Raw genomic sequence first — 12356 nt, forward strand, 5'->3', positions numbered from 1 at the left:
CTCGTGTGAGGAGTGTTTGGACAAGGAGCGGAGCAAGTGTGAAGAAGTGTGTTTCCCCGGCCTATTTATCCCTGGGACCCTGGTGTTTCTCTCCACCCCCCCTTCATGTGTACATAGCGCACTGGAGTTATTAATAAAGTGTTGTTGAACCATGATACCTCAGTCTGTGCCTGAGTCCGTCCACCACCGTGACAAACCTGGCTTAATAAATGAGATCTTTGCCAACTCGATCCGTTGTCAGTATTACAAATTTACTTCTCCAATTCTATTAATATGAATTAAAGTCATTACATTTCTGTCAGTACCAGATTGCTAAAATAAAAGGGAGTAATGCAACACTGCTGAAACTGCTTCTGAAGCACTGCTTTTTGCACTCTATATGCTAGGGGTGCAACGATACTCGTATCGATATTGAACCATTCGATACAGTGCTTTCGGTTCGGTACGCATATGTATCGAACAATACAAAATTTTTAATTTATTTTATCAACTTTCCTTCTGACGATGCTGTCTGTGTTGAGCGCTCAGTGATCTGCGCTCGACAGTGCAGCCTAGGCGGAGTAGTCGAACGCAGATTCACTGAGCGCAGGGCAAGCTAACGAGACAGAAGTTAAGCTCTCGTTGCAACATGGCAAATTGAACCTCCCCCACCCTCATTCTGGCGTTTGGAACTATTTTGGTTTCCATGTGACGGTATGACCCTGAAGGTAAGCGCGTCATGGACAAAAGTAAAACAGTATGTCGGATGTGCCACGTAATGCTCAATTACATGGGTGGGAACTAGTGCGTTAGCGCAGTTAGCTCGTTAACGTGTTGGCCGTCCAGCCCCATGCACGGGGCGATCCGTGTTAGCTTGTTAACGGAGATTTGCCGTGTTGTGGCGTTAACGTCATTTCAGATTAACGCTGACAGCTCTAGTGGGAACACAACGAATATGACTGCACATTTACTCCGACAGCATCCTAGTGCAAAGACAAGTGGAAGCAGACAAAAACAACAAGCAGGCTACAAACTTTACCCGAGTCGTTTAGACAGCCGTTAGCACAGGATTCTCCTTATGGGGACCTGATATGTTTAATATGCTGCTGAGAATATAGCCCAGAAGAAGCGTATAGTATAGCTTTTATTTTGTAAAGAGACATTTCTCTGTAATAAACTCTTTTCCAAAGATGAGTGATTCCTCCATCAGATAGATTTATTATTTTGTTACTTTGTTGTTTCAGCAACATTAAATTTAAAAACTGTACTTTTGAGTTAAAATATATATTTATAATTTTAATAAATGACAAATTAAAAAGGCATGAACATTTTTTTTGTATCGAAAAAATATCGAACCGTGACACCAAAGAATCGAACCGAACCGTGAATTTTGTGTAGCGTTGCACCCCTACTATCTGCGTGTATTATAAGGAAAAGATGGAAAGAAATTCCTTGTCAAAATAAAAGATATCTGAATGAATTGAAATGGTAAAATGCTTGTTCCTACTATTTTGGTCATTTGTGGGTGTTGTGTGCTTTCTCTTGGAGGATTATTTGGTAAGGGCCCTGATAACAAAGGAATTGCCTTGAGTTTTCACGAACAAAGCACCTTTGATCTTATTATCATTGCAATTACATCATTCAAAATCTGAGGCAATGTGGACACCCTCTGGGAGTCTGTGCCTATAAGACAGCGGAGAACAGTGGCAAACAAGCTGTGCGTTGATGTATTAGTCTACCAACAGCTTTACATCAGCTTTTCTATAACTCAGCCTCATTGTTTTCACTACTATAAAGTTCCTCCTGTAACTTTTATTGTTTCTGATAAGATCATATGGACTTACTATCTCATAAGATCTGTAAGTGTAAAATAACGTTCTTTCAGGATGATGGAGAACTACACCTACAACAGCTACATCCTCCAGTTAGAGGGCTTAAACACTTCAAAGGATTCTCTCTACCCCGCCTTTCTTTTCTTGTTTTTCTCCTACCTGTTTATAATGATTATAAATGTGGGCATTACTATTTTGATTGTCATGAACAAGAATCTTCACCAGCCCATGTATCTCCTTTTTTGCAACTTGCCATTGACTGATATTCTTGTAAACTCTATCGTGGTGCCCCGTTTGCTTATAGACCTTATGAGACCTCCATCTGAGCGCCTCATTAGTTATTATCAATGTGTTGTTCAGGCCTACATTGCGCACTTGGTTGGAACCACAAGTCACACTGTTCTCATGATTATGGCCTATGACAGATATGTGGCCATTTGTAATCCTTTTCACTATGTTTCCATAATGACCAACAAAATGATGATCAAGCTGACAGTTTGTGCCTGGGGAGTGGCCTTTGTTTTGGTCGGGATTCTTCTAGGTCTGACCACACGACTGAGTCGATGCAGGACTTTGATCACAAACCCCTACTGTGACAATGCCTCATTGTTTAAACTTTCCTGTGAAAGTGTGGTCATTAACAACATCTATGGTATCACTTTCACTGTGGCTCTTTATGTGGGCTCTATAGGGGCAATAGTTCTTTCCTATACAAGCATTGCAGTGGTTTGTCTGACCAGTAAGAACAAGTCTTTGAACAGTAAAGCGTTGAAGACCTGCAGCACTCATCTGGTTGTTTATCTGATTTTGACACTTAGTGGAATGGCACTTATTACTCTGCATCGCTTCCCTCAGTACTCAGAGTACAGAAAAATCTCTGCTCTTCTGTGTTATATGGTTCCAGGCAGTCTGAACCCCATTATTTATGGTGTGCAGTCCAAAGACCTACAAAAAGCCCTTTTGAAGTTTTGTGTATCCAAGAAGGTTTTGGCATCATAAACAGAATGTGTTTCTGTTTGTTTTTATAGAAATTCAACATCTAAAGGGAGATCATCTCTGACAGCTATTTTAATCATAATTAGATGGAAGTTAATGTTTTTGCTGCTGTAAGAAACTAATGTATAAAACTTTAGTCAGCATTTCAAAATGTGTGTATGTTTGTGTAAAATAAAAGCTTAAGCCAATCTGTGGTTTTGTCTCATTCATGAAGTTTAATTTACATTAGATGACGTTAAAGACAAAAGCAAATATTCGCTATCTGCTGGTAAGCCTTTGTTAAACACAGACACAAGGACTGTGCAGTTTTATTGGAGCTAAATACATAATTAGTATTTAAGAAGAACATAATGGTATGAAACCAGCAATAACACCCGGTTATACCGATGTAATGAATCAGAGTAATGGCCAAGAGAATACCTTTGCATGGGAGTAATTTTTAGTATTCTTACTTATACCATAGCTTTCATTTAAAACCAAAAAAGACAATCTCTGGACTAGGGATGGGTACCGGTGTCCGGTGCCATGATGGCACCGGTTCTGACATAAACGGTAGTAACCAGACCGAAAAGCAGCGCACATTTCGGTGCTTTATTTCGGTGCTTTTTTTTCCTGAGCTGTGATACACTTCTAGACAATCATTTTACGTTTCCGAGGATAGTAGGCGGGGCCAGGTACGTACGTTCTTTTATGCAGAGCTACAGATTAAAAATGCCCAAGACGAAGCGGTCAAAAGTCTGGCTGTACTTCACAGCAAAAGATGCAAACTCAGCAGCCTGCAACAAGTGCTTTAAGCTGATACTGTCAAAGGAGGTAACTCCTCAAATCCGATGAAACACCTAGCGACGCATAGCGTTTTTTTCTCTCCAAAAACCAAGAAATGCGCTGTATTTGATAGCTTGCTGCGAGACCTCACACCGAGCGCATCTACTGCGGTGTGGTGCCTGTTATCGGACCCGGAGTTAGCAACATACCTAAAAACACGAAGAGGAGAGTCCTGGCCCCTAGCCCTGCCAGTGTAGCAGAAATGATGACGGATGATGATGGCAGCAGCAGCAGCAGCCGTTCTTCTCTGCGTGAGTAATTTACGTTGAGTAGGCTAACCACGTTATTAAATTAATGCATGTAAGGTGAACTAGCAAATATCATCATATCTACATGCGGCTGTCTTCTTGTTTGATGGCAGCTACTCCCTTCACCCTGGCCAAAAAGGCTAAAATGACCAAAGAAAAAGAGGGAAACAGCTGAACATGAGCGGTTTTTGGACAAAGTTTGTGTTTTTTCCATTGATTAAGCACTGCTTCCAGCCAAGAGTGATACCATATATGCCCTATAGCTGCAGAAAAGGCTAACATTGTTATCTTTTTACAAAAACCAAATCAAATCAAATCACTTTTATTGTCACATCACATGTGCAGGTACATTGGTACAGCACATGTGAGTGAAATTCTTGTGTGCGAGCTTCACAAGCAACAGAGTTGTGCAAAATACAATAATGTAAACAAGCAAAATACAAGAATGGCTACATCTGAAACTAATAAATATATGTACAATATATAATAGTATATGCATTTCTGGATGTGTATAGTAAATATTTTCCTACGTGTGTGTGTGTGTGTGTACACATATTTTACAAATTAAATAGAGTAAACAATAAATAAAATATATAAAATATACAGAGTTGAGACATGTGCAAAACAGTGGCATTACTGTACAGTATGGAGTGCATAATGTTAAAGTTCCAGTAGTGAAGCTGAGGTGTCTATGACGTGTTCAGCAGTCTGATGGCCTGGTGAACCAGCTGAACATGAGAGGTTTTTGGACCAATTTTGTGTTCTCCATTCTTTAAGCACCGGTTCGAGCACCGTTTAAGCACCGGCACCGTTTCAAAAGTACCGATTTGGCACCGGTATCGGATAAAACCTAAACGATACCCATCCCTACTCTGGACTTATATCTGATTGAGATGTTTATATGAACTTAAACAGGCCGCTTAAAATACAGCTGAATTAAAACAATACTCCAAATCCCTCACATTTATGACACATGCACACTAGCCAATTTTGTTCTTACTACTGTGCATATGTTGGCAAATCAGACTGGAACAGTGAATTAGGAACAGTTCACAAAATCAGCACATATCACCATTTTGGTTCAGTATTGTATATGTAAGAAACTGAACCTAAACTGAAAGAATAATAATAAGTGTGTGAATGCGAGAGTGAATGAATAGTGGAAATTAGTCGAATTGTAAAGCGCTTTGGGTGCCCTGAAAAGTGCTATATAAAACCAATCCATTATAATAAGGCAATTTGGCATTAGGCATGTCATTGTGATAATCTTAAGTGAGATTCTTGTACAGTAAAATTTGAGTTGTTGATTTCCAAATGCATTTCATTTGTGAGGTAAAAAAACCCCATTAAGATTGTTTTCTTTAAATTCATAAAGTTACTGCATAAAGTACATCAATAGTTACTCATTCTCTCTTGTTAACTAAAAGGAAAATGTTTTTAAAGAGTATGATTTTTATGCTAAAATACAATGACCCTGCCATCTGTCAGACCTTTCGTGCATGTTCAGAACACAAAGGGTATAAAGTTCAGTCTTTTTTTTTTGACTCTTGGTCTGCTTCACCTTCTTCACTTTGGGGCCTAGTTGTCTGTGACAAAAAGAAATTACAAACAGAGATTAACAATAACCCAGTTATTTATAATACAATAAGGTTTTGGAGGGAAATGCACAAAAGGTTGGGCAGAGATTTTTTTGACTCCTTTATTGAGAAACAAAGACTTTGTTCTAGGAATGTCTCGCAGTCTGTTTGATATGTGGCATAACAACAGGCTAAGGGCGATTTGTATTTAAACAACACACTGATGAACTTTCAGCAACTGGATTCAAATTTTAATATTCCTAGAGAAAAATTTTTTGGGCTTCCTCCATGTTTGTCATTTTGTTGATTCTGAAATTTCACAATCTGCATAAACAGCTATATATGAAGATTTGGAGACTTTTCTTATTAAACAAAAAGACAGAACTCATTTTATTTCTGCCTTTTTGTCACGGCTCGGGGCAGCAGCCATGTGAAGAGTGGAAGGAGGACTCAAACGCAGCACTATTTCAGACGTGAAGGGTGATTTATTGACAATACTGAACATAAAGTGGAGATGGCAAACAGAACTAAGGACGAACTAAACTGGGAGAAACTACACAAAGGAGTGGCAAACCTGAACATGAAGGGAGAATAGCAGGGAGAGCACGCAGGGAAATTCACCGGGTATGAACACAGACGACGCGACGAGGAACAGAGGCAAACACACACTATAAGTACACAGAGAGACACTGGGAAATCACACACAGGTGGGAGACACAGCTGGACCTGATTAACCTGACGAGACAGGGGAACACTAACACCAGGGACCAATAGAGGGAGCACAAACCCAAAACCCAGTATCTAAAATCCCAAAACACAAACCATCCCAAAACAGCCCAAGAATAATAAAGAGAATAATAACAATAAGGAACACAAACACAAAGTCACTGAGTCATGGCTGCAGGACCATGACAGTACCCCCCCCCCCTCAAGGGCTGGCCCCTGACAGCCACAGAAACACACCACCAGACCCGGGCGGGCGGCAGGGGGCCCAGGACGGAGGGACCGGACCATGACCAATACGAAGGCCCCAGAGTCCCAAACAAACGTTCACAAAACTCACAGGGGAGCCGAGTCCGAAGCACAGTTCAGGCGGCCGGCCACGAAGAAGGCCGTGACGGCGCGCAAAAAGTTCAGGGGGCCGACCGTGTGGAAGGCAACGGCGGCCGCTCAGGCGATGGCGGTCCGGGGGCCGACCGTGCGGAAGGCAACGGCGGCCGCTCAGGCGAAGAGGGTCCGGGGGCCGGCCGTGCGGAAGGCAACGGCGGCCGCTCAGGCGATGGCGGTCCGGGGGCCGGCCGTGCGGAAGGCAACGGCGGCCAGTCAGGCGACGGCGCCCGGCCAGTAGCCTAGCCAGCGGTCTAGAAAACGGCCGTTTAGCTCCAGACCCAAACGAGGCTGGGCCAGGCGAGGCTGAAGGCACGGAAGCTGGGGCTGCAGCGGGCGAAGATGCTGAAGACGCTGCTGCAGGCGATGGTGCGGATGCTGAAGACGCTGCTGCAGGCGATAGTGCGGATGCTGAAGACGCTGCTGAAGGCGAAGATGCAGACACGAAGGCTGGACCAGACGAGGGTGAACCCGGGCCGGGCGAGGCTGAAGCTGGGCCAGGCGTGGATGAAGCCGGGCCAGGCGAGGATGAAGGCGAGGATGAAGCCGGGCCAGGTGAGGATGAAGCAGAAGCTGAAGCTGGACCAGACGAGGGTGAAGCCGGGCCGGGCGAGGCTGAAGCTGGGCCAGGCGTGGATGAAGCCGGGCCAGGCGAGGATGAAGGCGAGGATGAAGCCGGGCCAGGCGAGGATGAAGGCGAGGATGAAGCCGGACCAGGCGTGGATGAAACCGGGCCAGGCGAGGATGAAGGCGAGGATGAAGCCGGGCCAGGCGAGGATGAAGGCGAGGATGAAGCCGGACCAGGCGTGGATGAAACCGGGCCAGGCGTGGATGAAGCCGGGCCAGGCGTGGATAAAACTGAAGCTGGACCAGGCGAGGATGAAGCCGGGCCAGGTGAGGATGAAACTGAAGCTGGACCAGGCGAGGATGAAGCTTGGCCAGGTGAGGATGCGTCCTCAGGCTGAGGTGTGGCCGTAGCAGGCGGTAGCACTGCCGGTGGTGGTACTGCAGGAGGCGGCGCTGCAGCCACAGGCGGAGAAGCAGCCACAGGTGGAGAAGCAGCCACAGGTGGAGAAGCAGCCACAGGAGGCCGGACGGGCTCCTCGGGCCCCCCAGCCGACGTGGCAGCCGGTGTGGCATGAGGCTGGACGGGCTCCTCGGGCCCCCCAGCTAGCGAAGCAGGAGGCTGGACGGGCTCCTCGGGCCCCCCAGCAGGCGAAACAGGAGGCTGGACGGGCTCCTCGGGCCCCCCAGCAGGCGAAACAGGAGGCTGGATGGGCTCCTCGGGCCCCCCAGCAGGCGAAGCAGGAGGCTGGACGGGCTCCTCGGGCCCCCCAGCAGGCGAAACAGGAGGCTGGACGGGCTCCTCGGGCCCCCCAGCAAAAACAGCCGCAGAACCAGCGGGCACCGGGGCCCCCGGCACACACAAAACAAAACTAGGAGGCACGTGGGCCTCTGGCACACATGAAACAAAACTAGGAGGCACGTGGGCCTCTGGCACACATGAAACAAAACTAGGAGGCACGTGGGCCTTTGGCACACATGAAACAAAACTAGGAGGCACGCGGGCCTCCGGCACGCATGAAAAAGAACCATTAGGCACGTGGGCCTCTGGCACGCATGAAAAAAAACCAGTAGGCACGTGGGCCTCTGGCACACACGAAACAAAACCAGTAGGCACGTGGGCCTCTGGCACACACGAAACAAAACCAGTAGGCACGTGGGCCTCTGGCACACATACAGAGGGCTGCAGCTGCGCAGAGCACTGACCCTGCTCAGGCAGTGACAGCCCGGTGCAGTTCACAGCTGGCATCTTGGCCTCCAGGGGTCCAGAGTAAGCTGAGGGCAGTAACCCAGCCTCTGGGGAAGCCCCGGAGTGAGCAATAGTCTCTATTGTTGCCAGCTTTTGAGGAACAGGTCCGTTGTAAAACAGTTCATCTCCCTGCTTAGAAACAGCGGTGGAAAAACAGTGTGAATATTGTGACTCAGCCATTAACTGAACTACGGGTTGTGGTGATGCACTTAAACCCCCGCGGAGCCATCATTTTACCCCCGCGGAGCCATCATTTTGCGTTTCTACCTTTAAAAGCCGGAGAGCAGTCAAATGCTGGAGGAAGCTAAATTGGCTAGTCATTCATATGTATATTAGGCTGTTACCTAGGAATTCTGGAGGGAGGGGAGTGGGGGGGGTGTGATTGAGGGGGTGGGGGAGCTGCTAAAAGCTGTGAACTTCCCTTTTGTGTTTCATCTTGATGCATTCTCAATCATCCAGGGAAATAAATCTCCAAAAGTCACCAACTTGGAGTGTTTCAGTTTGCCATCTTAGGGAGAAATCAACACACATGGGTGTATGTCCTTTGTTGCTGAGATTTATTGATAAAAACAGTACAAAAAACCAACCATTTGTACACATATTTACAAATAATAATAAAAAGCGAGTGAGTACATTACAACATTTTCAGCAATCACTCACAATCCTGGCACTGCCATGGTATCTGTAGTCTGCATTTACCACATGTGTATCTGTAGCAGTGAACACATCGCACAGTGGCCTGATTTTTCTTGCATTTGTGTTTGACCTGACACGTGGCTCTTTTTCTAGGGCTAGGTGTGGAGGGTTGTGCCCGAAGCAACTGTTCTTTTCTTGCCTTCTTCGCAGCTACATGAGAGCGAGCCAACTCTGTTGCAAGCGCCACCAGGAAGTCCACCCGTCTTTCCTTCGTCCCGGTGCATGCTTGATACAGCACATGTGCATTCAGTGCTGCCATGTCAATCATGTTATAAAACACGGCGACTGGCCAGCGCCGTGTTCCTTTGTGGACAGTGTACTCCCGAACCATCTGGTCCATCACATCCACGCCACACTTTGTTTTGTTGTAAAGGGTGACAGTGTTTGGCTTCCTTTTGGTAGTGTTATCAGTCTGAACCACGCTGTGCATGCTGCTAAGAATATAGACTGTCTTCTTCCGTTTGGCCGCATACGCCGTCAGCGTGGCAGCAGAGGTTGAAAACACCTAAGAAATAAGATAAATTGTTATTTCCATAGCCCTTTTACACACAATGAAACACATAAACATAGAACCACAAAAGACCTGCAACATACCTGAGTGGTGAACTCATTGCGATCTGTCTGTCTAGTGGATTGAGGAATTTCCCTGCGAATCCTGTTGACTGTGCCGAGGATGGTGGTTTTCCGTCTAAGAAGTTTTTGCGCAAGTGAAAGCGATGTGAAAAAATTGTCCGTGGTAACATTTCTGCCCTTGTCTAGGAATGGTTCCATCAGCCTCATTACTACATTTTCAGAAAGTCTCTCCCCAGTGGGACGATTGGGGTCCTTGCCAAGATATGGGAAGACATTGCAAATGTACTTGGATTTTAGGTCGCAAGCCACCCAAAACTTGATCCCAAACTTGTCAGGTTTACTTGCAATATACTGCAGGAAACAGCACCGAGTCTTTGATGGGAAAAGCTGTTCATCAACGGTGATATGTAGACCAGGGTTGTAGCACGTGATGCAGTTGGTGACAAATGATCCCCACAGACTGGAAATTGCAGCGAACTTGTCAGTCTTTGCTCGATCACAGCGGGTGGACTTGCCATCAAAGCGTAGGTGTTGCATGATGTCTTGGAAGCGGTTTCGTGCCATAGTTCCAATTATCTGTGGGTTTCCCAGGTTTGCTGACCAGCAGTCATTTACAGATGGAACCCTGTAAACCCCCCGCAAGATGACAATTGCGATAAATGCCATTAGTTCAAGGAGGTCCATGAACCAATGAACATGCTCCGTTTGCTGTGCATGTTGAATAGTCCATTCTTGAATGCTACGAAGCATGTCAAGAGTGATGAAACACAGGAAGCTCTGAAGGCGACTCGAGATACTTCTCCTGGCCTTAGCCGTTGGCTCTCCATCTGCAGCGTACGCTTCTATTGGGGTGAAAGGGAGACGGGTCCCCACATGTTCTTCACGCCACACTGTGCCATCTTTCGCTGTCTCAGTCCCCAAACAAGCTCTCTTTTTCGGTGGAGAAGCAGTCTCCTCATCTGCAGTGTGAACAAATTCAAATTGTGAGCAATGGGAAGGTCAAACAAAATCACAAATGCATGCATAGATACTAATTATAATTCCAGTATCTCTTCCTCTGTATCAGAATAATGTCTGAAATATCTTACTTACTAACTACATCCACTTACTTGTTTGAAATGAAAAAGGAAATAACATGAAATGAAACTAACCGGAAGACTGATCAGACAGCTCTGAGTCCGAATCCGGCTGAACTTCTAGGTCTTCTCCATCCGAGTCACAAGGGTCGACTTCCCTCAGGATCATTTCCAAGGCCTGCTGAGTGGTGAGTCTTCTCTGCATTTTCTTTCCTTGGAGAGGAGGTCCGTACACCACAGAATTCTTCAGGGCAATGAAGGATTAGGCTAAGTGCAGTGAGATTGTATCATATATATACCCATATATCAGACCACTGGTACAATAAAAGCATAATCGCTTGCAGTGTCGCTAAGCGGGGTGTGACGGGTTGCCACAATGGACGGGTCTGATTGATGCCACAATGGACGACTGATCAATGGTCCATTGTGGCATCAATCAGACCACTGGTATAATAAAAGCATAATCACAACTGATAAGTTCGCTGCAATTTCCAGTGTGTGGGGATCATTTGTCACCAACTATGGTGGACTTGCATTTGTGTTTGACCTGACAGTCAAACACAAATGCAAGAAAAAATCAGGCCACTGTGCGATGTGTTCACTGCTACAGATACACATGTGGTAAATGCAGACTACACATACCATGGCAGTGCCAGGATTGTGAGTGATTGCTGAAAATGTTGTAATGTACTCACTCGCTTTTTATTATTATTTGTAAATATGTGTACAAATGGTTGGTTTTTTGTACTGTTTTTATCAATAAATCTCAGCAACAAAGGGCATACACCCATGTGTGTTGATTTCTCCCTAAGATGGCAAACTGAAACACTCCAAGTTGGTGACTTTTGGAGATTTATTTCCCTGGATGATTGAGAATGCATCAAGATGAAACACAAAAGGGAAGTTCACAGCTTTTAGCAGCTCCCCCACCCCCTCAATCACACCCCCCCCCCCCCCACTCCCCTCCCTCCAGAATTCCCAGGTAAACAATCAGAAGAGTCTGTTCAGTGACAGGTTGCTTCTCCCAAAGACAAGAACTAACAGACTTAAAAACTCCTTTGTCCCACACGCCATCAAACTGTTTAACTCCTCTCTGGAGGGGAGAGGGAGGGGAAACAGGAGAACAAAGGAGGGGGGAACAACTAAGCTGTAGTGCCTCTTCACCTCACTGTACAATACCTTGTGCAATACTTTTTGTAAATAGTCAACAGTGCAATAGACTCAATACTTGAAATGTGCAATTCACTTGTATTTTTATTTTTTATTCCTATTTATTCTATTTATCCCCTTTGTATATTTTATTTATATTTGTCTCTGTATTTATATATGTGTGTGTGTGTGTGTGTGTGTGTGTGTGTGTGTGTGTGTGTGTATATATATATATATATATATATATATATAACAATTCTGTAACTGTAACTTCGGTCGTTGCTGTGCTTTTTGGAAGTCGAATTTCCCAGAGGAACCCACCCGAGGGATTAATAAAGTTCTATCTTATCTTATCTTATCTTATCTTAATATACATATGAATGACTAGCCAATTTAGCTTCCACTTCCACCATTTGACTGCTCTCCGGGTTTTATAGGTAGAAAGGTAGAAGCCTGGGGATGCTAGTGAACTACGGGTTGCGGTG

The 12356-nt window shown here is 45.4% G+C and overlaps 1 protein-coding gene across 1 annotated transcript; it reads left to right on the forward strand.

The window, feature by feature from the left end:
- The first annotated feature begins 1865 nt into the window (after positions 1–1865).
- On the forward strand, positions 1866–2810 carry LOC146700887 (olfactory receptor 8G17-like). The gene has a single exon (XM_085471443.1). The coding sequence runs from the start codon at positions 1866–1868 to the stop codon at positions 2808–2810; it is 945 nt and encodes a 314-aa protein (XP_085327569.1).
- The last annotated feature ends 9546 nt before the right edge of the window (positions 2811–12356 follow it).

The sequence above is a fragment of the Copadichromis virginalis genome, linkage group LG10 (assembly GCF_057382275.1).
Source record: "Copadichromis virginalis isolate Kocher_CV1m ecotype Utaka linkage group LG10, C_Virginalis_male_GT1.1, whole genome shotgun sequence".
Classification (NCBI taxonomy): Eukaryota; Metazoa; Chordata; class Actinopteri; order Cichliformes; family Cichlidae; genus Copadichromis; species Copadichromis virginalis.